This window comes from Cibotium barometz, chromosome 19 (assembly GCF_041138505.1).
Source record: "Cibotium barometz isolate CiBa-2024 chromosome 19, ASM4113850v1, whole genome shotgun sequence".
Taxonomy (NCBI): Eukaryota; Viridiplantae; Streptophyta; class Polypodiopsida; order Cyatheales; family Cibotiaceae; genus Cibotium; species Cibotium barometz.
In genome coordinates, this window is record NC_141064.1 from 30,785,873 (window position 1) to 30,812,406 (window position 26,534).

General features: G+C 43.8%; 1 protein-coding gene across 2 annotated transcripts in view; it reads left to right on the forward strand.

The window, feature by feature from the left end:
* LOC147628444 (IAA-amino acid hydrolase ILR1-like 3) overlaps positions 1–17,605 on the forward strand; it is a 45,630-nt gene extending 28,025 nt beyond the window's left edge. Inside the window, exons 4-5 of one of the 2 annotated variants that reach the window (XM_086813591.1) lie at positions 16,744–16,872; positions 17,178–17,605. In XM_086813591.1, the coding sequence (XP_086669717.1) occupies positions 16,744–16,872; positions 17,178–17,534 (486 nt within the window). In that variant the 3' untranslated portion in view covers positions 17,535–17,605. Of the gene's footprint in view, positions 1–529; positions 631–16,743; positions 16,873–17,177 lie in introns of those variants that run through there. The other variant, XM_086813592.1, reaches the window with a different exon arrangement.
* The last annotated feature ends 8,929 nt before the right edge of the window (positions 17,606–26,534 follow it).

Genomic DNA, 26,534 nt, shown 5'->3' on the forward strand with positions numbered 1-26,534 from the left:
AAAGCTACCACAGCAGAGAAATGTAATTAAACATTATCTATGTAACTGTCTGCCTACATAGTCCGTATATATGTCCGTGTTACTGTGATACAACCCTTCAATATTTGTCTTAAGGGTTCATGGATATGATGATTTTTAGAGCTTGATAGGTTTACAGAAACTTGGAGACTGTCATCCTTCGTTAGTAGGCCATCTTGGCTGTTGTGTTGCAAATGCTGGGCTTTGTGGGTCTTTTGGGCTCATGGGCGCTGTGGTGCAGACCTTTGGACTGTTGCCCTTGTTTCAAAGTGGGTGTTTGAGTATGTTCCTTTCGTTGGAGTCCAATCTTCCCCTCTTTCTTCCATCTGCTTTTTGTAGCCTGCACTAACTTGTGTAACAGGGTTGGTCCCACCGATCACATGCAAAAGAAACACTATGCACAATTTGTCATTGGTGTTTTTCTTGTGAGTGCTTTTGTTGGTGCATATCTATACCATTATTCCTGGATCTTGTGTAAGTATAGTTTGTTGTTCCTTGAATGACATGGCAGATGGATCAAACTCTTTTTGAAGAAGCTGGTAGTGTCCTCAAACCAAGTGGTTCCCTGAGGATCAACAAGATGTCCTGATTCCTCGATTATGATTCATGAAGGCAATTTCTCTATCCTCGTTTATGATTGCTGAGCTAACCTACTCATCCCAATTTTCTCGATCTACGATACAATTGTCTCATATTGGAAAGTACTTGTAACGCGGGTCCATCCTACCACCCACTTTCGAGTGTTAGATCTTTTTCTACTTAAACCAGATCCATAGGCTCAGTCTAGCCTTGTCCAATCCCATGGGTCTAGGCTTACGCTCACCACTCGACCTATGAAGCCAATGTGACCACCTAGGGCAGAGTCGAGTAGCAACAGGGCTGGGCAGCCCAACACATGCTCCCCCAATGGGCCGGGCCCTAGGTGCAAGAGGCTGCAGAGAGGAGGGCACCACGCACAGGAAGCAGCACAGCAGCAGGGCGGCAGCTTGCAGGCTCTGCAGGTCACGAGCACAAAGGACGCAAAGGAGCTGTGTATGGACCACAGGGGAGCTGTGTATGGGCACATGGAACAAAGAAGCGTCCGCCACTGTCACCGCCGAGCCGCAACATGCATAGGCGTAGAGGAAGGCTCGGAGCTGAAGCGGCCGCTAGTGCCTTCATGGCCAGAAGCTGATGCACGAACACAAGAAGGTGTTTTACAAGAGGATAAACCTTGGAAACCCTAATCGCACCAAACCCTTAGCACACACCCCTCCTGATTTTTGAGAAACCAACAACCACATCCCCCTCCCCTTTCCCCCTTCCTTGTTTTTTTACCACTATTCTTCTTTATTTTGCAACCATTAAAAAACAAAACGATATTTACCTTGAACCTCAACCTTTCCATGTGCGGCGGTGAAGTGAGAGAAGTGGGGTGAGTGTGTGGAGTATTCGGCCTTAGGTGATTCCTGTGTAGCTAAGGTATGGAGAGAGGCTGGAGTAGAGAAGACTCAGCAAATCCAAGACCTGTGTGCACTTAGGATTGTCCTTGACGAGAGTGTAACCCACTAATTCTCTCGTTACTTTCTCTTGTGTGGATCGTCTGTAGGTATAGAGTGAGCGGTCCCAATAGTTCATGTACAGCTTACCATAAAATTTGGCCATCACAATGGGACCCCCATTTAGGTCAAGGAAATTCTGTCTTTTCAGTGGTAATAGTCTATGCCCCCTAAAACCAGAGCTTCTGGTGGTTCTTCGGCGTTCGCCCCTGTTATATCCACTCAAGAGAAGCCATAGAGTTCGTTCTAGCAATCTTCCCCATTCTCATAGTCTTCCCGAGACCTCTCTTACTCCCCCAACTATGGCTGTCCCTCAAGCACCAGAACCCTTAGCAACTGTGCTTAACGGAGTGCAAGTGAAGTTACCAGCCTTCAAAGGGGCTATCACAGAGGACGCGGAAGATCATGTTCACCGGTTTCTTACATTGTGCGATTCTCAGGGCCTTAATAGACATAATGCCCGGTTGGTCCTCTTTCCTACAACCCTTGAAGAAGGAGCTGACCGGTGGTCCAGCCAGTATGCCGCGAATCACTTCTCCGATTGGGCGACACTTCGGTAGCAATTTTTGGCCACTTCAGACCAGGTAATTATTATGACTTGGTTACTCATGAGCTTAATAATTTCACTATGAAGGTTGGGGAGACAGTGGCTCAACCCATCACTCCAGCCAAAGTTCTGGTGGCTCAGCTTCCCCAAGATCCTGAAGATTACATGTTGCAGCAGTGGGTCCTTCAGGATCTCCTTGCTCAAACTTCTATGAAGATGAGAGAGACCTTTCCTCCCGAGGGGACCCTTCAAGAGTTCTAGGATAAAGCAACCCAACTGGAGAATGCCCGGGTAATGGCAGAAAGGAGCGCTTCATGGCCTCCTTTCATCCTGGTGTTGTCATCACCTTCATCCTCAATGCCAGCTTTGGTGCCCACTTCACCCTTGGCGCCATCATTGGTGCCTCTTGCACCCACCGTGGCTGCAACATCCGCTTCTTCATCCCTCGACGAGCTTGGAAGGCTCAAGCAGGAGCTAGAAAACCTTAAAAGAGCCCAACAAGAAAATGTGGCGGTGGCCACACTGATGAAGGAGAATGAAGAGCTGAAGTTGTAGGAGCCCAAGTCAGGAGCATGGTGCTCTCTGTGTCACTTACAAGGCCATCTTCCATGTGATTGCCCATCTAAGTGGTATTGCTCTTTTTGTCAAAAGGGAGGCCATGAGGACAAAGAGTGCTATTACTTGAAGGGGATTAGGTTGGTCCAGCAACGGTTACAACTGAGCAGTCCTTCCCCTTCGGCTTAGTTTGCGATTACTTGAAGGGGATTAGGTTGGTCCAGCAACGGTTACAACTGAGCAGTCCTTCCCCTTCGGCTCAGTTTGCTGAAGACTTCTTAGCCATCACCACCAATCCCCCACCGGCTCCTCCTGCCTCCTATTCTCTTCCGCAAGGATCCCAGTATTAGCCGCGGTGCCGATACCCTCCCAATTTGGCATTCCTCAAGTGATACCTCAACAGCCCCCCCATGTCACCAATTCCTCTCAAGTGCAAACCTTGGCTTATGCTCCAGCCTCTACCCATGAGGTGCAAATGCAGTATCCGGTGGTCATCCCAGTTCAGTACACCACCTACCCCCAAGCAGCCGCATACGAAGCTTCGCAACCAGTGGTGGCATACCAAGCCTTTCACATCGTTGTGGCTTACCAAGCTCCTGGAGTTGCTCCAGTAGTGTGGTGTATGCTGCCACTCCCCCTCAATCTCCTTCAAATCCGCCCCCCACATATGGAGGCTGGGTGCTGCCAAGAAATAATAATTACAACTACCGAAGGCCGCCTGGTAACCCTCCTCTCCCCAAACTGCTCATTTGTTACCAATGTAGTGGGAGTGGTCAGGACGGGGGGGGGGGGGGGGGGGGGGGGGGGGGAGGCGTTCCTCTCTCTCCTCAGGATGAGGTAGAGGAACTCAATTTAGGCTCTGAGGAGGACCCCCGACCAATCTTGGTGGTGGCATGGGTGTGGAGGTACCCAGCCACCCTGGAGCGGGTCAAGGCTTTCTTCTCCCAACACCATGAAGTTTTTGCATGGACTTACAAGGAGTTCCTTGAGCCAGATGACACCCTCAAGATGGACAGACCTATCGACTATGCACGCTGTCAACTCAATCGAGCTGAGTGGAATTAGTCCACCACAGAGAGGGAAGGTTTGGCTATTGTCTATGCCTTGCATAAATTTCGCATTACTTATTTGGCACCCATTTTGTGGTAATTACTGATCACCAAGCCATAAAGTATCTACTTAACAAGGCTCAGGTGGCTGGTCACATCTGGAGGTGGCTATTGCTGTTTCAGGAGTTCGACTTCGAGAGTATGGTGCGACTAAGGAAAGAGCATGTGATGGCCAATCACCTTTCAAGAGTCACCAATGGTGAGCCGGCTAGTGGCATTTGTGATGAACTTCCAGATAGCATGTTGTTTGCAGTGGATGCTACTCCCACTTGGTACAAAGTTATTGTGGTGCTGTAGAGCGTGGCCTGCTTCCTTGAAGCAATGAGCCCCAAAGAGAAGTGCAGACTTCTCTTCAAGAGCCAGCCATATCAGACCATTGCGGGCCAACTATACGCCGGTGCATCAACCCTCATGGGGTGAATTTCAAATTGGGGAGGAAAGGCTGTAGTCTCTTGCTGATGGCTTGGCTAAGATTTTTAGGTGGTCCCTAGGAGGGTGATGGGTCTCTACACTGCCGAATCTCCAATCTGTCACCACCCTCCTTTGGAGTCAAATGAATCAGTCCCTCTGACAGCCTCTCCGGCATGGAGCCCATGGTCATAACCTCATTGAAGGCATCAATGAAGCTGCCTTCCATGAGATCCCAATGTCCAAGAAATAGGGAAACATGAAGCCCATCCTCTCCTGAGCATGTCTTTGGGTAGTGCCTTCAGAGCCTCCACATGCTCCTTTGAAATAAAGGGTGTCCCGAAGAGCAGGGGGGACCGCCTCTCTCAAATGCCGCCAAACTCGCTTACGTGCCTCCATCACCTGAGAGGATAGGGAGGCATACCATGCTAGAGCCTTCTTTTAGACCCAAGAGGGTGACAGGATCACTGGAGATGTCTTTCACATCGCAGGCCCACACATGCAGAGGGATGGTATGCATTGTGTGGCCAAGATGGATCCATTGTCACGGATCCCCCTCTCAGGTGTGCACCATTGCCACGGACTTCTTCCGTTCCCTTCTCACGGGTCTGTACTCCACCCTCCACTTCTCGATGGAACTAAGCTCTGTACGGGTGCAGCCAACTGGGCCTCAATCCACGGGCTCTAAAGCTGCACGGAGGCAAGGCTCTGACAGATGCTCCTCTCCTGCTCTCTAAAGCCAGCTAGTCTGTTCTGTGTGGTCTTTTGTAATAAATTGCTGATCTCTCCAAGGCATGCGTCTAAAGCTCCTGTGTGGCTGAACCAGTGTGAAAATCCAGACTCTCCCAAATCTTCTGTATCTTGCTGCAAATCAATGAATTCTGAATGAGGCTATTTGGGATCTGGGTGCTCAAAATTCTGTCGTGCCTCCATGGGTCCTCCAGGGAGAGAACGATGAGTGCATGATCAGAGAAAGTAGAGCCTCCCAGAATTCCGATCATGCCACCTCGTCCACAAGCTCACTCATCCATATAAAACCGGTCTAATCTAGAAAGGTTGGGGCCTGTACTCCTCTTGTCGGATCGTGAGAAGCACAGACTCCCAAGGCTACGTCCGAACCCCGGTAAATGCAAAGGTCCTGTCCCCTCAAAGCCAGAATCAATTCCTCCCAAGCTGAGTACTCCGTGCGTGAAATTGTAACCATGCCACCTCTGAGTTTGTCCTGTGCCGACTCTAAGATGTTGAAATCACCACCCATGCACCAAAAATCCGTGTGCTGCGGGAGGGACTGGCAAACCGTACTCGAGAAAGTGGCTCTACTTGTTGCAGCGTTCGCCAAATAGTTACATCCCTCTCTCTTATATCGCAATTGTCCTCAATTGTGGAATACAAATGTTCTGTATAGCCATATTTTCTCAAGTACATCATGTACATCCATACATTTTCAAGGTACTAGCCCCATCTAGTGATCTTGTGCATCTGGTCTTTCCTTATATATGTGGTGCCTTCTGCTCTTCTGGCAACATCTCTATGCCGTATCTTTGACCAATGTCCTTGTTCTTGATGGTACATCTTGAAGGCCTGTCACATGTGTTAGATATAATAAATGTATACTTACCTTCTGCAAAAACTAGACACAACCTATTCAACAAACAAGTATGCAATTTGCATCTACTGGGTACTCGAGGTACTGGCAAGGTAGTCTGGGGCCCAGTGGACTATCACAGGCCATAAATCCAAGCATTATCCACTCATCAAAAACAACAGACAAAGTCAAAGAAATTCAAACATACATCAGTATGCAATGCACAAGTAATGATCCTCATGTTCATGGATTGTCCTTTCTGGTTTCATCAGAAATCGTGCTGAGCTATCTGGCTCTTGAGGGACACCACTCAGACTATCGCTCAAGGCTATCTAGTCATTAAGACCGCCCAAGGGTTCGCTCAAGGCCATCTGGTCACTAGGACCGCCCGAGAGTTCATCAATAGTCATTTGGGCCATTTGATCACATTGATCGCCCGACTATGAAATCCAATATAGCCATGTGGGCCACCTGGTCGCAATGACAACCCGACTATGAAATCCAATACATTCATCTGGTCCATCTAGTCGCAATGACCGCTTGACTGTGAATTCCAAGATATCTGGCATTGTTGTCAATCAATGGGTCATCTAGCATGGTTGCCTCCCATATATAAATCATGCTGTTGGGGTTATCAGGCATCATTGCCACCCAAAACTAGAGCATGTCCAATTAACCATTACATAAGAAGATAATGATCAATTCCATTTCAATATAAATATATACAATGAAGAGGGCCATAGGTACAATCCCTCTCTTAAATCTATCTTGTTCGCAAGACGTCTATGCCTGTTCTTCAAATACATCTAGACCAAGCGCTTCCTCATAAGCTCGAAGTATATCTGGATAGTCCTTGAAGTACTCTTTTGGCATCCATTTCACATCCAAAGGCGAGTAATTCTTAAACTTCTAGAGGAACTTTTTGACCAGTGTTTTTCCTCTTTTTCTCACCGAATGCGATACAATCTGTTCCAGTTGCAAAATTTCTTCTTGTTCTTCCACCTTTGGTGGATCCTCCAACACAGGCTCCCTTGGAGGTAGTTCTGTGTATGGTTTCAATAGACTGACATATGTATCCTCCAATGATCTAGAAGGTCCAATCGATAGCCTACATCATTCATCTTCTTTGGTAACTTGAAAAGGTCCATAATATCTAGGGACAAGCTTGAGTTCCTTGTGCTCCTTAGCTTTAGACTTTCTAAGTCTGGCTTTTTCAAATCTCAATAAGACTCAATCCCCTTATTCAAAGGTGACCTTCCTTCTATGCTTATCTGCGGCTTTCTTTTGCTTGGCTTGAGATGTCTCAATAGCCCTTCGAACCAGTGCAAAGGTTGTATCCAAATCTCGAACAAACTCGTCTGCATGGAAGATCTCTTCCTTGGTCTTTAGAATGGGCAACAACAATGGTTTGCCATAGATAATCTCAAAGGGAGCTTTCCCTGTCGAAGAGTGAACGGTGTTGTTGTAAGCAAACTTAACCAAGGGCAAGTACTTCTCCCATTGATCCTTTGCTTCGAGAGCATAACACTTTAGCATATCCAAAATATTGAGATTTGCATTCTAACTTTGTCCATCTGTTTGGGGATGATAAACCGAGGAGAAATTCAGTTTTGTTCCCATATTGTCAAAAAGAGCTTGCCAAAAGAAACTAGTAATCCGAGGAGCTCTATCTCCCACACAATGGATTTGGGTAATCCATGGTGCTTGAAAATCTATTGAATGAACAATCTTGCCATATGCTCTGTGTGGATGGTCTTCTTTACGGGAATAAAGTGGGCTTGCTTACGGAATCTATCAACAATAGTCCATATTTCATCATAGCTGTAGACTTTCTATGTGGTCGAAATATTCGTTTCATCATTCGGTTGAAGGTAGCCGGGACATTGGTAAGACCAAAAGGCATCACCAAATACTCGTAAAGTCCAAAAGTAGTCCTGAATGTGGTCTTGTGAATGTCCTCTAGAACAATCCTGACTTGATGGTAACCACTCTTCAAGTCAATCCTGCTAAAGATGGTGGCCCCATCCAATCTATCTAGGATTTCATCAATCGTAGGGATAGGAAACTTGTTTTTCACGGTGATCTTGTTAAGAGTCCTGTAATCAATACACATACACCAAGAACCATCCTTTTTCTGAACCAATAAGACTGGGGAGAAAAAGGGTGATGAGCTAGGTGACTAGGTCTAATCAAACCCTTTTCTAATAGCTTGTTCACTTGCTTAATAATTTCTCTTGTTGTGCTTGACTCACATGATATGGAGGTCTGCTAGGAGGTGAACTTCCTGGCATAATGTCAATTTGATGATCTTCTGGTCTTTTTGGAGATAGCTCTCCTGGAGGAGGAGTATCTGCAAAATAATCTTTATATTTCTTTAAGAAATCTTTTCTTTCATGATCAAGAGTTGAGAGTGCTTCATCACTCTCAGATTCCTTTGATCTTTGACATACATGAAGTACGAGGAAAAAGATTGCTTTATTGCTTTATGAACTTGTACATGGCTAATGAGTGGAATAGAGTTCCCCTCAACTCTGATAGCAGTCACCTCTTGTCTGTATATTTACACCAAGGCCTTTGTTGTGGGTGTGCCCGCCCGATCTAGGTGTTTTCTCATTTTTCCCCACTCTCCATATTTTTTCCAGGTGTGGGAGGATGTCCTGTGGCTGTTGGCTGATCCAGATGATGGCCGACTGTCTTTGCCTCTCCCCGACTTTTCATGTGTGCTGGTCGACTGGAGGAAAATCAGGTCGTGGGTCTTTTTGTTGCTGTCGGGTGCCTTTTCTACTAGCCGACTGGCTGATAGGGGCCATATAAAATGGCCCCTTGGCCCCCCACACTTTGTATTCTGATTTCGGGTTTTCTTGTCAATATAGCAGAGTTATACGCTTCTCTCTCTCCCTCTATCTTGCTGTGTTTTTTCTGCAGTGCACTTGCTCTTGTGTTTTCAGATCTTGTCTTCATCTCTGCTGCATATTCTGACATGGTATCAGAGCTCTAGGCTCTTGGAAGATCTTGGGAGCTGTGTGAGCAAGAGGGGGGCTGTTATGTTGCTGATTGGAGGACTGTTTTGGGCCGTACGGGAAGAGGAGAAGCAAGCGGAAGGCGGGCTGATTTGCTGGACAGCCACTTGCAGGTTTAGTTCCTCATTTTTTCCCGCCCACCCTCCCTTTTTCAGTTACACCCCCCACAATGGCATATTTACTTGAGATGGTTGAGAAGCACGTGAAGATCTATGAAGGTAATGATGGAATCTGTTTTGGAGTCTTATGACCTTGCTGATTTCATTGTTGTTGGGGTTCCACGGTCGGAGTTAGAGGAAGGGGAGTTACCCTCGATTTGGAAGGAACGTGAGGCACAGGCACAGTTATGGGATCATGTCAATGCCAGAGTCCGTTCTTTCATTTTCCTCAATTGCACACCACAGGTAATCAATCATATCAAGCATATGACGCTGGCCAGAGGTATTTGGCAGCATTTGGCTTCTCTCTACAACAGGGTATCACCCATAAAGAGGATCTACTTGGAAGTTCAGATGCGGGTAATGAATCCTGGAAAGTCGTCCACGATGCGGGAGCACATCAAGATGATGCAGGCTCTTCAGCAGGAAGTTCTCTAGGTTGAGAAAGAGATATCATCGGAGGATATGGCCATAACGTTGTTGCTGTCACATTTGTCCTCTCAGTACTCAGCATTTTACTCTTTGTTGATTACCAGTGGTGGCAGGCTCAGCACCAGCACATGGGAGGAGCTTGTGCCCATGGTCTTGGACCAACAAGAAAGATTCACGAACCCTCCACAGGGCGGAGGTTCTGAGGCCTTAGCTGGCCAACAATCGAAAGGCCGGAATAACAACAACAAGGGCAGAGGGAAGGCTTCATCGGACAAGTCTTCTGAGAAGAAGCCCGACGCAGACCGAGAGAAACTGAAGGCCGAGAGGACCTACAATGATTGTGGCGAGAAGGTGTTAGAAGTCATCTCCTGTCCAGTTTTATACAGCAGGGCCTTTGTTGTGGGTGTGCCCGCCCTTATCAGGTGTTTTATCATTTTTCCTCACTGCCCGCATTTTTCCCCTATTTTTTTCCATTTTTTGTGGCTTGGGAGGCAGCAGCCCATTTGCTGGCCGACTGCTGAACTGGTCCATGACTTCATGCCAGAGCTGGCCGACTGCTGAACTGGTCCATGCCTTCATGCCAGAGCTGGCCGACTGCTGATGATCTGGCCGACTGGAGTTGATGCTGGTCGTGGAGTTCTCAGGGCCAGTCGGATGCCTACAGCAGGCCGACTGTTGCTATGGGGGCATATAAATAGGCCCCCAGCCCCCATACCACACTTGTATCATATCGGGATCTTCTTGTGTATATCAGAGCAGAGTTACACGCCTACTTCTCTCTCTCTCTTGTGTTGTTTTTCTGCATGCGTTTTTTGCTCTTGTGTTCCCAGATCTCGTCATAATCTCCGCTGCGTATTCTGACATGGTATCAGAGCCCTAGGCTCTAGATAGTTCTTGGGATTTGTGTGAGCAAGAGGGGGACTGTTTTGTGGCTGATTGGTGGACTGTTTTGGACTGTTCGGGAAGAGGAGAAGCAAGAGGAAGGCGGGTTGATTTGTTGGACAGCCACTTGCAGGTTTTAGTTCTTCTTTGTTCCCACCCACCCACCCTTTTCAGAGTACATCCCTGCAATGGCAGATATGTATGAGATGGCTGAGAGACATGTGAAGATCCCGACACTCCCCACGTTCCCGGTGGACCGTCAGTTGGACGGGAGCAACTACGGCATATGGAAGGTTATGATGGAATCTGTTTTGGAGTCTTACGATCTCGCCGATTTCGTCATTGTTGGGGTTCCACGGCCGGAAGTTGAGGAAGGGGAGTTACCGTCGACCCGAAAGGACCGGGAGGCTCAGACACACATGTGGGATCGTGTCAACGCCAGGGTCCGTTCGTTTATCTTTCTCAATTGCACACCACAGGTAATCAACCATGTAAAGCATATGATGCTGGCCCGAGGTATATGGCAGCATTTGGCCTCACTTTACAACACGGTATCACCCATGAAGAGGATTTCCTTGGAAGTACAGAAGCGGGTTATGAACCCTGAAAAGTCGTCGACGATGCGGGAGCATATTAACAAGATGCAGGCTCTTTAGCAGGAAGTTCTTCAGTTTGGGAAGGAGATATCATCTGAGGACATGGCCATAACGTTGCTGTCACACTTGCCCTCTTCGTACTTAGCATTTTACTCGTCGTTGATTACCAGTGGCAGACTCAGCACCATCACGTGGGAGGAGCTTGTGCCCATGGTCTTGGACCAAGAGGAACGATTCATGAACCCTCCTCAGGGTGGAGGTTCGGAGGCCTTAACTAGCCAACGGTCGTAAGGCCGTAACTCGGGCAAAGAGAAGGCTTCATCGAAGAAGTCTTCTGAGAAGAAGTCCGACGCTGATCGCGAGAAACTGAAGGCAGAGAGGACCTGTAATGATTGTGGCGAGAAAGGCCACTATTGGAGGCAGTGTCCCAAGCGGAAGACCGAGAAGGGTGAAGATTCCTCAGTAGCAATCATGAAGACTCCGGCTTTTGTGCACCTGGAGGTGATGGACACCGATGTTTTATTTTCTTCAGGCAGGGAGGAGATTGGAGGACTCTCCGCACGGATACTCGGGAGTGGATTCTCGATAGTGGTGCTTCCAGGCACATGACTCCTTCCCGTTCCAGTTTACAGGATCTCTGTAGGCTTTCTGGTCATATTCTTACTGGTGACACATCCACTATCCCAGTTCACAGTGAGGGCAGGATGGAGATAGTTCTCGATGGCAGAGCGGGGAAGCATCCCTCCCAGGTGTTGTATGTTCCGGCACTTGGTTTTCATCTGTTGTCAGTGCATCAGGTTTGCAAGACTGGCGTACGGGTGGAGTTTGATGAGCATTTTGTTGCTCTCCGGGACAAAGCAACAGGCCAAGTGGTTTGGGAAGGCGGAGTGGAGAATGGAGTTTATAGGCTTTCAGCACTCTCTCTCCCAGGTCCTCAGGTTTGTGATGAGTGGCGGTCTGGTAATGGCCACTTAAGTGTGGATACGCTGCAGGTGCGGGCTTTCCGGGACAAGATGGTGGATAGCTTGCCAGTAGATGGCAGCAGTTGGCAGGAACTTTCCAGTACTGATGTTGGTAGTTCTTGTGTTCGTGAGTCAGAGGAAACTGAACAGGTCACTTATGCTCTGATGTCTCGGAGTATTCGGGACAAAGAACCTCCAGTAGATGAGGATGTTCTTTCCACGGGGACCTTTCGGAAAGCCAGGCAGGTGGCAGGTGCTTACTTGCAGAGGGAGGTGGTTTCTCCAGGCTTTGTGGTTCTGGACTCAGAGGGGGTGGTTGACAGGTTTCATCAGGTTTCTAGGACTTGTTTGTGCACCGTAACAGGTGTTGATCCTTGTGAGCAGTGTGATGTCTTTGTGACTCAGAAGCTGTATGGTTCATTGATTTGGTTGATGGACACCAGATTGGACGGGAGCTTCCTATTAAGCCTTTGAGCTCATGGTTGCGGATGACTCTTTGGGAGGCAAGATTGCGTTTCCTGTGGTTTCTGCGGCATGCGAAGGATCAGGGACTCTTGTACACAGGAGGGGGGTTGTTGGATGGAGTCCGACTCCAGGGTTGGAGTGACTCAGTTTGGGGAGGAGATCCGGATACGAGGAGATCTACTTCAGGCCCAGGAGCAGTTTTACGGAGTAGTTGGAGACGGTCATATTTTGCCTTGTCGAGAATAGAGGCAGAGTACCGGGCTGTTTGTGATGCTTTTTGTGAGGTGGTGAAGATGCAGAGGTTGCATAGCAGGTTTGGGCTTCCACTGGAGGAACCCATGGTCATCCCGAGGCACTTTGTTCGTGAACAGATCGTTGGTGATGACATCTTGCTAGAGTTCTGTTCAAAGGAGGACAGTACGGTGGACCTCTTCACGAAGTCGCTATCTCAGGATTTGCTCAGGCGGCACTCCAGCTCCCAGTGGTTGGTTTCACAACCAGGAGCTGAGAGGGGGTGTTAGAAGTCATCTCCTGTCCAATTTTATACACCAGGGCCTTTGTTGTGGGTGTGCCCGCCCTTATCAGGTGTTTTATCATTTTTCCTCACTCCCCGCATTTTCCCCCTATTTTTTTCCATTTTTTGTGGCTTGGGAGGCAGCTCATTTGCTGGCCGACTGCTGAACTGGTCCACGACTTCATGCCAGAGCTGGCCGATTGCTGATGATTTGGCCGACCGGAGTTGATGCTGGTCGTGGAGTTCTCAGGGCCAGTCGGATGCCTATAGCAAGCTGACTGCTGCTATGGGGGCATATAAATAGGCCCCCAGCCCCCATACCACACTTGTATCATATCGGGATCTTCTTGTGTATATTAGAGCAGAGTTACACGCCTACTTCTCTCTCTCTCTTGTGCTGTTTTTTTGCATGCGTTTTTTGCTCGTGTGTTCCCAGATCTGGTCATCATCTCCGCTGCGTATTCTGACAGAAGGGCCACTATTGGAGGAAGTGTCCCAAGCGGACTGGGAAGAGTGCTGATTCTTCAGCTTCAGCTGACTCTAGCCTTTGTGCACTTAGAGATGATGGACACGGATGCTTCATCTTCTTCGAGCGAGGAGGCAGTTGGCTTCACTGCAAAGGATACTCGGGAATGGATTCTCGACAATGGTGCTTCCAGGCACATGACTCCTTCCCGTGACTTCTTTTTTCTGGATCTGAAATGGCAGTCAGGTCGCATTTTCATTGGCGGCAATTCCACAATTCCGATACACAATGAGGACTGGATAGAGATCATTCCCGACGGCAAAGTGGGTAAGCATTCCTCTCGTATTCTTTACGTCCTAGCACTTGGTTTTCATCTATTGTCAGTGCATGAGGTATGCAAGACTAGCTTCTGGGTGGAGTTTGAGGAGCATTCTGTTGCTCTACAGGACCGCGAGACTGGCCAGGTTGTTTGGGAAGGCGGCGTGGAGAATGGTATCTACAAACTCTCCGCACTCTCCTCTTTGACAGGTTCTCAGGTTGGTGACTTGTGGCACTTTCGGTTTGGCCACTTAAATGTGGATGTGCTTCAGCGAGTTTTCCGGGACCAGATGGTGGTTGGCTTGCCAGATGTTGGTAGCAGGCAAGGATGCTGCAGTTCTTGCATACGTGGTAAGCAGCACAGGGAATCCTTTCCGAAGCAGGTCTCCAGGCGGGCTTCGAAACCATTGGAGTTGGTACACACTGACTTGTGTGGACCTATGCAGACACCATCCTTGGGAGGTTCTCTATACTTCATGCTGATGGTTCATGATTGTTCCAGATTCACATGGGTCTATTTCCTTTCTCAGAAGGACCAAGCCTTTGCTCAGTTCAAGGAGTGGCATGTGATGGTGGAGAAAGATTCTGGACTGTAGGTGAAGTCTCTTCGGGCTGACAGAGGAGGCGAATTTTCTTCTAATGCTTTTGTGAGATTTTGTGCAGAACATGGCATCAAGAGGGAACTGGCCAATACAGGTTCGCTGTCAGAGAATGGTAGTAGAAGGAAAGAACAGGACTGTGCTGGAGATGGCGAGGACGATGCTGGAGCAAGGAAACCTGATGTCTCCCATTTCCGTGTGTTTGGGAGCGATGCGTATGTTCACATTCCGAAGAAGCAGAGGGGGAAGCTCGACTCAAAGTCCCAAAAGCTTATATTTGTGGTATATAACTCTCTTTCCAAGGGATACAGGTTATTTGATCCAGAGAGGAACGAGATTTGTTGTCAGCAGGGATGTGGTCTTTGATGAGCATGTTTCGATTTCCACTGTCGATGAGCCGCCACTTCTTGGAGACCCAAAGGATTCTGATGATGATTCCCAGTCTATTGTTCTAGGTGGACAACCTCAGTCAATTCATGAGGTTGAGCCCGCATCTGGAGTTGAGCCCCCGCAGCAGCATGAGGCTCCGTGTTCTGTTCGAGTACCCAGGTGGTTAGTGGACACCCTTCGGGAGTCAGGTGTCACGGAGCATCCCTCCGAATGGACCACTGAGGACAGACCCAAATTTAGGTGATTTTGGGCTGATTTTGATGAAGTTTTGGCTTGAAGAAACTTTGCGTATGAATCTCCTCTTATCTTTTTAGACCTTTTTGAGTAAAGCAAAGATGTAATTTTTCTCCACCATTGATTTTTGCAAAACTGCCGCCACCGTTGCAAATTCAAATCCCTAGATCTTCCACAAAACCCCTCAGACAGGGTATAAGATTTATGCAAGAGAACACGCCGGATGCATCCAACGGAGCAGATCTTTGAATCGGTTGCAGAACTGAGAGCCAAATTTCTAGAGAAGAAGATGGCACCGTTCGCTGGCTTGACGGGTGGGAATTTGCAACCAAGTAGAGCTAAGCTTAAGCTTTGTTTTAAGCCTTGCTTAAGCTTTTTATTATGCCTTGTTTAAGGCTTTGGGTAAAGTCTTTACCCCTTGGATATGTGCTTGATGTGACCTTGAAAAAGAGACCTTCAACCAAGCCTCCAAACCCCTTGAATTTTTTTGAATTCTTCTTCTTTCATAGAAACCAAAAAATTGCACGTACCTTCTCTCTTTCTTTTGCAAGCCTTCCTCCCTTTGATTTTTTCTCAATATTTTTCACCTTCTCTCCTCCCTTTGCTCTGATACCACTAAAACCACTAGGATCATGGGGAGACACACCATCCAACCAGATACCATCTAGTTCATCACTTCAATCATATTACCAGAACCGAAAAATTAATAAATAATCATAAAAGCTGAAAACACACAAGAGAATCATTGGGTGCAATCTATCCCCCCTCAAGAAGTATCGGCTTCCTTCCACCTCTTGAGTATTTATGCTTTATTAATCAAAAATAGCCCATAAGCCAAAAATAGATGCACATTTATGCATGGGCTTGCTCTTTACAAAAATGGGGGTTGCTTTTAACACAAGCTTAGGTAAAGTGTTCCTATCTAACCACTAACCACTAAAAATTGTGTACTGGAGTTGGATTATAACTTGGTTGAAAATGCACGTGAGTGAAGGGAAATCAAGACAGCTAGTTGAGACTAGACTTTATGTAATATCACCTCAAACAGTCGGGGGCTTTTGCCTGAGTGGCAAGTTCTGCCAAAAGGTCATGAGTTCAAAACCCCAACACCCACTTGACTATACATACACACATACCTGCCTGCCTACCTACCTACATATGTACATGCATACAATGTGTACGTATGTATGTGCCTACTTTCATGCCTACCTACATAACATATATACATGACATAGCACAACATACATGCATACATATGTGCAGCTCCGGAGGTTTGATAGAAACTCAGTACAAAGGGCTTTGTGTGAATATATGCTCCTATGTGTGTGTGTGGAGTGCGTGTGTGAGAGCATATCTTGATACAGAGCTCTACACCCACTATTGGGCACTGATGACGTTAGTGGGGATGTCGTAATATCTAGTCCATACTATGCATCATGGAGTTGATAGTTATATAGTCTTGTGGGTTGACTACCATGAGCATATAACATGCACGTTCCTAAAACGTGAATTTGGGCATGTTCCTACATTCATCTAGGTATATATATACATATGTGCACACGTGCATACATACATAAGCTACATAACATGCATGCATACGTGTGTGCACACGTGCATACATACATAAGCTACATAACATACATGCATGCATAAGATCTTGAGTTGCATATATCCAAATATATATGTAAAATTTTGATTTGTTTTTAATACCGTGCCTAAGTTTGTTATTTTCTCTCTTCACCTAATGCTGCACGGCTGTTGAATGAATGCAGGCTATGTTCTGCCTCGATTGTTTGTATGCTTTTGCAATCTTGAAATTTGAGAATTGTTTCTAGAAACATTGAAATTTAAGAATTATGTTTAGCCTTGGTCAGTTCGACCATCAAGACTCAAGAGGCTTTTCTTGGTAAACGGTTTTGAACCTGTGTAATTGTCGGATTACTGCAGGTAGTTTCTGTGACATCTGTCAGGGGTGGGGAGGCCTTAAATGTTATCCCACAAGAAGTGACCATCAAAGGTACATTTCGCACCACTTCACGTGAGGGTTGGAAGAAGCTCAGGCAAAGGATAAAAGAGGTTGATCTCTCAACCTTTGGTCTTGCTGTTATTAATCAATTGTAACCTTGACTTTTCTGTCTGAGGAACTCCCTTCTCAACTTCCCACAGCTACACATGGTAGTCCCTTCTCAACTTCCCACAGCTACACATGATATTGCCTGAGACACGTCCACAACCACATCCACATGCCCCCCACCACCCCCCCCCTCTCCCCCTCGCCCCCCCCCCCCCCCCCCACACACACACACTCATGCATGCATGCTCAGGTGCACGTGCCTATGCACATACATACATGTGTGTGTGTGTGTGTGTGTGTGCTGCAGGTTGTTGAGAATCAAGCTGCTGTCCTTGGCTGTCAGGCATTTGTTGATTTCGATGCTAATCCTTTTTATCCGGCTTTAATCAATGATGATAAGATGTATGAACACATACATGCCGTTGGAAGTCTGATGTTGGGCGAAAGTAACGTACTGTTGGCTGAGCCAACTATGGGAGGAGAAGATTTTTCTTTTTATTTGGATGAAGTACCTGGTGCAATGCTCTTTCTTGGAGTGGGTAATAAACATGGTAGTGTTAACTATATGCTTCACTCACCTCATTTTCATTTAGATGAAGATACTTTGCCTATAGGGGCTGCATTGAATGCTGCAATTGCAGAGATGTATCTAAAGTCAGCTTAGAGTTTTGGCAAAGATTGGTGTCTAAGATCACATGAAGGTTGTAAAGAAGTTCCAATGCTAAAGATATTAAATACATGCCTCATCCCTCTGTCCATCTGAGTTCATGCTTGATGAGATCAGTTGTGAATAAGCGCACGTGCAATTCTTTTGAGCTTAAACTTCATCATTTAGTGCAAGGGTCCATGGCATGGCCATATGCAGTGGTTTTCTTGATAAAGCAAAACCGTACTCTAAAGGTATGGACTTCACTTCAAAGATAATCACTGTTTGCTTAAGCTTTCATCCTAAGAGAAAAGCCACTTTGAACTTCAAGAAATAGGCATGCCTCTATAGTAATATGTGTGTTATTCTGGATAGTACTCTCAACCCTCAGTAATGAAATTATGGCATACGTGTTTTACAAGTTTATCAAGAGGATGCCTATTCCCAAGAGTGGCTTTTGTGTACCCAATACCTTGGTTTGGATGGTTGAGTTATATGCCTTTGCCTCTTACCATCTTAACACGTTATTTATTGATAATAAAAATCCTTAAGTAGTTATCCACACAACCCACTATCGACAGGCTACCATGACAATGTTGGCATATGTAACTCTGTCTTATTGGTTTAGGAAACAAAAATAGTAGAGTACATCATGAAGTTTGTGAATCAAAATCAGGTATATTTCACTTTGTTTTTTCAATGAGAAGTAGCTAGTAGATCATATCACCTAATGTATTGAAATAGGCAAATATGTTGATTTGCTCTAACACAATTGTATGGAAGATAGCATCATTGTTGACCTTGGTATAAGTGTAGCATCATGATTGGCCTTGGTATAAAGGGTGATATTTGCCCTACAAGTGCATTTGTGGCGAAATTTATGGAGAGGCTTTGAGGAAAGATCACCCTTAGTGTAAGCTCAACAATGTTGATTTTAATATTTGATGGTAATATTGAGGCCTTTGTTTCTTAACATCTTGAGCTTTTGCTTGTTATTACCCTAAAATGTGTGAAGGATAAAATTGTGGCTTGACATGCTACCTACTATAACACATCGTTTACTAAGTAGCTTCTCTTATTAATGTCCACAAGGCCCAATATCCCTTATAATTGATCATGGATGTGGTACCCTAGCTCCCTTGTCACTTGAGATACTGAATAAGGCCCTATGCCAAGGTTTCCCCCCTTCTTGGTCTAGTAACACCATTATCCCTATCCATAAGGCCAAGGATTTAATAACTACAAGACTGTCATAATCAATCACAGTTTGGCCAAGTTATATGAACTTGTTAGAGTCAGCAATTAGTTCACTCATGGATACAAGGCTAGAGGACATGGAGGCTTTTGAAAGAGAACGCATGTAAATGAATAGTTGCATCAAAAATGGTGTGCTTGCAATTCAATGGTGCTTTGCATAAGACTAGTGTACATACTTGTTTAAGGGAAGAAGCATGACATGAAAAAATTTTAATGACTTTTGTTATTGACAAATTTGGTGTAAAGGGCTTGTCCCCAATTTGTAGGTAGACACCATGATCTTGAAACAACTATATCTCATCTTAACTTGATATTTGCAAGAAAGAAAATCACATAATGCAAAATTTAACTCAAATTTTCAAGAATATTTTGAAGTTGTTTTTTACTAGGAACTTTTTAAAAAAAGGGAAACATGTCTTTTTTGGTGTCACTCATCTTGAGAGCTTACATGAGAATATAATGATGTCGGAAAAAAAGTAATGCAGGGTAATGTGGTCCTAAGGTTAAATTTTGGATTTGATAGCTACCCACGTTAGCCTTTCTTTGACAAACAAACTTGCCACATCATCATAGCATATAACAATGATTACCACCTCACGATGCCACATAATATTTATCATATCATTGTTGATGACTGTTAATACCCACCCAAGCCTAAGCTAGATTGTGTTTGATGGGTCCTCTCCCTCTCACTCTCTCCCTTTCTCTCATATGCATGGAAGCAAGAAAAGGAGCAGCGCACATGATTGTTAACACCCACCCAAGCCAAAGCTAGAATGTGTTTGATGGGTCCTCTTGCTCTCACTCTCTCCCCTCCTCTCTCATATGCATGGAAGCAAGAAAAGGAACAACACACAATGTAGTCACGCACACACACACTAGCTCTCTCTCTCTCTCTTTGTCATATAGGATACAGCCAAGAGTGTTTTTCATTATGCATAAGAGTGTGCCATATACAAGAGTGAAAGTCACTTATATATAATGATCATGTGTTCACATGGTGGTATGGCCACCCCAGCCAAAAATTAAAAAAGTGAACTTCTAATGGACTAACGGCCTTACAAATGATTTGCCTTACACTCTTGTTCAAAAGATTACAAGTAAAATATGTAGAATTGGTCCAAAATGCGGTTAATATGGACCCCTTCCTAATGGAGGTTTTGTACTTGAAAACTCCAATAGGTGGCATTTGATCGTACTCCCAAAGACCTCTACAAACATCCATTCATTTTTGGACGTTCCTTATGACCCTTAAGAAGTAGTAAAATGACATCCTAAAAATGGTGTCAAACATATCTTCAAAAGTAGTGACATCAGGAAGTTCACTTAAAAATATGCAAGTTTATTACTTAAGCTCACTAGAAGAAGTTTTTATATTTACATTTCCCTTTTTGAAAATAAGGGAGACGATAAAGATTTGGGCCTTTATTGAGATCCAAGTTGAGATTAATTACATATTTGTTCTCATGGTATTCTCCTTTGGTTGATAGATGAGAAGCAATATTAGCTTGGAAGAAGCCAACTAAAAGTTGATTGTGGCACCTATGTCAAGATTAGGGGATGTCTCCATCATCCATATGTCCTATCTTCAATGTTTGCCTTCAATATGCTTGTGTCTTCAAAGGATGAGGGCTAAAACAATGGAAAGTTATAAATCCTTCATCGCTATGAACTACTATAAGATCCATCTTCTTCTTAAGGGCATGTAGGCAATGTTAAAATAGTGATCTTGCTCTTATGTGAATTCGAGTTGATGAAATTATGTAAGAACCTTAAGTAATGGTTCAAAGGTGGAAAGGGTACCTTAGAGGTGAAATTAATTGGGCTAATTAGTTGGTGAGTCGTGTGAGTGGCTGATATGAGTAGGAGGAGCTATGTAATTGGAGAGATTTTAGGACTTAGTTGTAGGTAGCAATTTGAAGAGAAGATTTTAGATCTGGGTGCCTTCGCTAAGGCTATATATGTGTAACCTCTTATGAAGAAATCAAGCAAGCAAGTTCTTTGGAGTATTCACATAGTATCTTTTTGGAGTATTCACGTAGTATCTTTTCAACTTGTTTCACTCGATTGTTCTAAGTGTTTAGAATGGCTTCTAACCTAATTCAAGAGCTCTCACACGTCGACCCACCATGAAATTTATCATGGTATTAGAGCTTAGGTTAGTGCTTAGGGTTTAGGAAAGCCATATGTGCTATTTTCTTTTCTAGTTGCGGTAGCCCACAAAAACATCCAGTAGGAAAAATGCAATTTCTCTCAATCTCCACAATAGATCTTTTGAAACCATTATAGATGGGTATTGTTCATGCTATTGCTAATCTCTGACAAATTTTAAGCTCAAGTGAGAATCAATCTTAACAAAGTGCTATCGCAATTTTTGGGTGGTAGAAAACAAGTGACCAAAGAAGATCTTGTTGCACTCAAAGCTACTCCCAAACAGCATGAGAATCCCCCTACCTGATGCAGATTCCATCCTCAAAATCTGGGTATAGCCTAAAAGCCTGATCATCAAGTTTGCAAAACAATATTCACTGCGGTGTTCCTGGAGTCTCTTCAATGTTCACATGCAATTTTGCAAAAAAAGCAACTTATAGAGAGAGAAAATAATTGGTGAGCAATCAATCAAGCATAATTAGTTATTTTAATGCGACTTACATGATTGCTAAATCATAAATACAAATAATCTTTCATTTATTTTATCATTAATTTGTCAATTCTTGCTTTTGCAAGAATTATTTGTTAAAATGCAAGTTATGTGGAAAGCACTTGCACTTCAATCAGGATATTTATTTTTCAAAATTTATTTGATGGACGGATTCTTATTTATTTATGAGAGCTGGTATATATTTCACATTCTTGTACCTTGGGTGGAATACTTAAACCTTCTATTGGTATACTTCTTTCACTCAATGTCATTAGCACTCATGGAAGAAAAGAAGAAGAAGAAAGGTAGAACTTTATTAGAAATATTCTTCTATATTATTGGCTATCATGGGTCAATAATGGTTAGTATTGAGTGTCCAATTGGGTCACACTATGATGCATATGTTAGTATCTACCAAGAAATGTTATCTCAAAGAATTATATCTCGACCTTTTATAGCTGAGAAACTTGACGAGTGCCCGGATATATGGCATAATTCTCATGTGATTAGGTGCTCTACCCTAGCTGAAAGATGCCTAAAAGAATGTTATAAGTTAAGGTGGCTTACATATATATGTGAGGGGTGCATTTTATTCAAACATATATTTTAGGGGTGCATTTTAGGCAAGATGCAATGGCATCATTCTTGAAAGATAGATCAATAAAGGGCTATTCACCAGAAATTACAACTTATACATAGTGATGTATGTGGTCCTTTGATTTGGGAGATATCTCTACTTTGTGGCTTTTATTGATGACTACTCGAGGCACATTTGGGTGTACCCATTGAAGGAAAATTTATGCTTTAGACACTTTGTTTCTATGGCTGAAAATGTGTTTGCATGTAAAGTTGGCACCCTTCGTACAGATCATGAGGAGGAGTACATGTCAAAGGAGTTTCATGCATATATGGTTGAAAAATGGATAAAATATGAATGCACGGTGCCTTAAACACCTCGTCATAACAGTGTGGCTAAGAGGAAGAATATATCTCTTATGGAGATGGCATGTTGCATGGTTAAACGAGGCTATGATCTGCCTCATGTTTTTGGGTTGGAGGAAGTTATGTGCGCCACTTATGTGATAACAAAAGCTTGGAATTGTACCCTCTGTGGCTCATTTGCATGCTTTTGGTTATCTTGGTTATGATCTTGTGCCTAAGAAACAACATAAAAAGTTAGATGATAGGGCAATAAAATGCATTTTTGTGGGATACGTCTCAGAAAGTGAAGGGTATAGATTCTATGCCACAAAAAGTAGATTTTGGTGAGTAGAGATGTTATCTTTGTTGAGTACTTAGTTTAACCCATGTTTTCATGAAAATAACAATAAAATGTACGCTCACATCTTCGATACACTTACATTGTCAGGCAACCATATGTGGAGCGAATGAATGCTCGCCTACAAATCAACGCATACTAGCTAAAAATCAGCTCAAATTTTAGCCCACAGATCAATCTATTGATGAGGCAATTGTAGATGATGATATAGTGGATGAGGAAAGGGCAGACATACATGCATCCAAGATAATGCCAAAATGGATTATACAAACATTGTGGAATGAGTTAGCTACTCGTTTGCCTAATAGGATATGAGCAGGTTCTTATCATGTATCTTATTCTTTTGTGAATCATGCTCCCATTTTCTAGTATATACAATGAAGAGAAACTTATTTCCTTTGAGAAACCACATGAAAATTATCATTGGGGATGCAGGCCATGTAGGATGAGTACGCTCAATCCTTGAAAATGACACTCGGTATTTGGCATTTGCCTTATAGTAAAAAGGCCCTTGGGATAAATCAGGTTTATAAAATTAAGCGTAAAGATTATGGTAGCATGACCAGTTGCAAAGGGTTATGCTCAAGAGAAAGGCATATATTTGATGATAGTAGCGTGACCACTGCCAAAGGTTTATGCTCAAGAGAAGGGCATAGATTATAATGAGACCTTTGCCCTCCATCTCAGATGACTACAATTAGGTATATTATTAATGGTGGATGGAATGTACATCAGCTGGATATTAAGGCTGCCTTCTTGAATGATGATTTACATAAGGATATTTATGTATCTCGGCCTCATGGTTTTGTTTGAAAGAGACATGAGTCTAAAGTATGTATGTTAAGAAAAGCTTTATATGGCCTTAAGTGAGCTCCCACATCATGGTATGAGAAGATAAATGCACACTTGATTGGAAGTGGCTTTTGTGACAGTCTAATTTACGAGTAGCCTCTATGTGAAGAGAAGTAAAGATTATTAATTAGTCATCATGTTATTATACATTCATGACATGCTGCTCGTCATCACAGGCCTTAATGAGGAGAAGATTTCAGCCTTTAAGATTGAATTACATGTGTCATTTGAGATGACAAATTTGGACTCATTACATTATTATTTGGGCATACAATTTATGCAATGTGATGATGGTGTTGTGATGTTGCAGTTAAAGTACATAAAGATATTTGTTGCATGGTCTGTAAGCATGTTGCCATGCCAATAGAGATAGGTGCTAGGATTAGTCTCAAAAAGGATGTAGGTGAACCATTTGATGCATCACTTTTAGTAGGCTCTTAGGTGCCTCATCTATCTATGCAATACAAAGCCAGACTTTCAATTTAAGGTCTCCTAGTTGAGTGAATCCTTTGACGGTTCTTGGGAGCATGTGAACAGGTTAGCATGATCGAGCTTTTCTCAAGGCAGACCTTATGGTTTCCTTGATCGAGCTTTTCTAAGGCAGACTTTATGGTTTCCTTGATCATTGAGCCACCTTTAGTGTTTATAGGAGATGAACAATTTTTAGAAACTATGCAATACAAAGCCAGACTTTCAATTTAAGGTCTCCTAATTGAGCGAATCCTCTGACGGTTCTTGGGAGCATGTGAACAGGTTACCATGATCGAGCTTTTCTCAAGGCAGACCTTATGGTTTCCTTGATCGAGCTTTTCTCAAGGCAGACCTTATGGTTTCCTTGATCATTGAGCCACCTTTAGTGTTTATAGGAGATGAACAATTTTTAGAAACTAGAGACCAAAGTGGTACTGCTATTCTACCTCCCTTTTTTTATATTTAGATGGTGTGCTCCATTCATTGAATGGAGTGATTGATTGCACCAATCCATGCTCGTCTGAATGATACGTGTTCTTCCTCTTCTTAGTAGGCAAGCCTTTTTGCCATGTCTTGTTCTTGTTTCTCCTCTTCCTCCTTATAGATTTGAGCAAACATGTCTTGGGTTAGGGTTCCATAATAGTTTTTCAGCTTGATCCTATTGATGTACCCATTGGTCTCTATGCCATCAAGGCTCTCAATTCTAATTGACCATTATTTTAGTTATTCTAAAGGGTCCAATTCCTAGGATTTTTAACTTTTTTTTGTTTATTTCTCCTTGTTCCAAACAGAAGCACCAATCCATGGTGTGCTCCATTCATTGAATGGAGTAATCGATTGCACCAATCCATGCCCGTCTGAATGATACGTGTTCTTCCTCTTCTTAGGCAAGCCTTTTCGCCATGTCTTGTTCTTGTTTCTCCTCTTCCTCCTTATAGATTTGAGCAAACATGTCTTGGGTTAGGGTTCCATAATAGTTTTTCAGCTTGATCCTATTGATGTACCCATTGGTCTCTATGCCATCAAGGCTCTCAATTTTAATTGACCATTATTTTAGTTATTCTAAAGGGTCCAATTCCTGGGATTTTTAACTTTTTTTTGTTTATTTCTCCTTGTTCCAAACAGAAGCACTAGGTTGCCCTCCAGCTCTTTGCCTTTAGCATTTTGGTCAAACCATCGAAAACTTTTATATCATTAACCTAGACATGGCTAACAATCTAGTCTCTTCCAATTTTTCTAGATCAATCAGCCACTCAGCCATAGCATTTTTAGTTAACCTTTTATTAACTGTAATTATCAAATTGGGTACTACATATTACATGGGCATTGTATAGTATCGACTCCATAGGTCAACAGAAATGGGGTATACCTAATTGTCACTTTGTAAGATGTTTGATATGCCCATGCCCATCGCATAATTGCTATTGCTATCAACTTATGCTCCCAATCTGTTCTCCCAATCCGTTCTCCTAGTCCATTATACTAGCTTGAATGGTCGTTGTTAAAATGCCACATAAGATTTTATTTGTGTTGTCTACCTGGACCCATTGGTTTGTGGGGATAGTACAATGAAGATTTTCTGTGAACTATCATGAAGCCCTTCATGAGGCAACAATCAATCACCCCATTGACAAAATGTGACCGTTGGTCACATTTTTTCACTCACCAACTCCGATGCGCATCCAAACCTAGAAATGACATGCTCATATAGGATTAAGAATTTGGTAGTGGTACAAGCATCGGAATTCCTGGTAGCCCTAGCCTCTGTCCACTTTGTGAAATAGTCTATCACTACTACTATGATGTAGCGAGCTTGGGTTTTATGTGCAGTAGGACTAATGAGTCCTATAAAGGAAATCCTCCATTTCTCAAAAGGTTACCAAACTAATGAGTCTTACAAAGTCAATCCCCCATTTCTCAAAAGGTTGCTGGACTATTATTGAAGTGAGGGGTATCCTATCTCTTTATTGTGGATAATGAGTCATTGATACTCATTTGTAACTTTTGACAAATTATGCTACATCATCAAACAATGTTAGCCACCATAGTCCTTCTTGGAGAACCTTTCCTATTGTCACTTCCCCAACAAAATGTCCTTCTTGAGTGTGCATACCCTCCAACACATGTAAATTTGAACGCACCTCCACAAAATATCATCTTTACCCAACTTATTTAGTCTCATTATCATTTAATAAGAAGGTGCTATCAGCTTAATTAGTTGGTGCATCTTATCTTTATTTGAGGGGGGTCGATCTTGTGGAAAACCATAAGCAAGTTATTGGCATATTTTGTTGCTCCAATATCAAGCACCATATCAATTTTAAACAAGCATACATTTGGGAGATCATCACGTATTCTGGTGGGAGGTTGAAATCTGTGACATATTCTAGTGGTGAGAGTTTCACCATTCTGTGACATATGATTAGCTAAAGCATGTTGCATTCTCCTCTTTTATTTGGCTTTCTCTACTTGGTGGTCTTGCCGCCAACCAGTGTGGAGATAGGTCATTGGTGCTAGC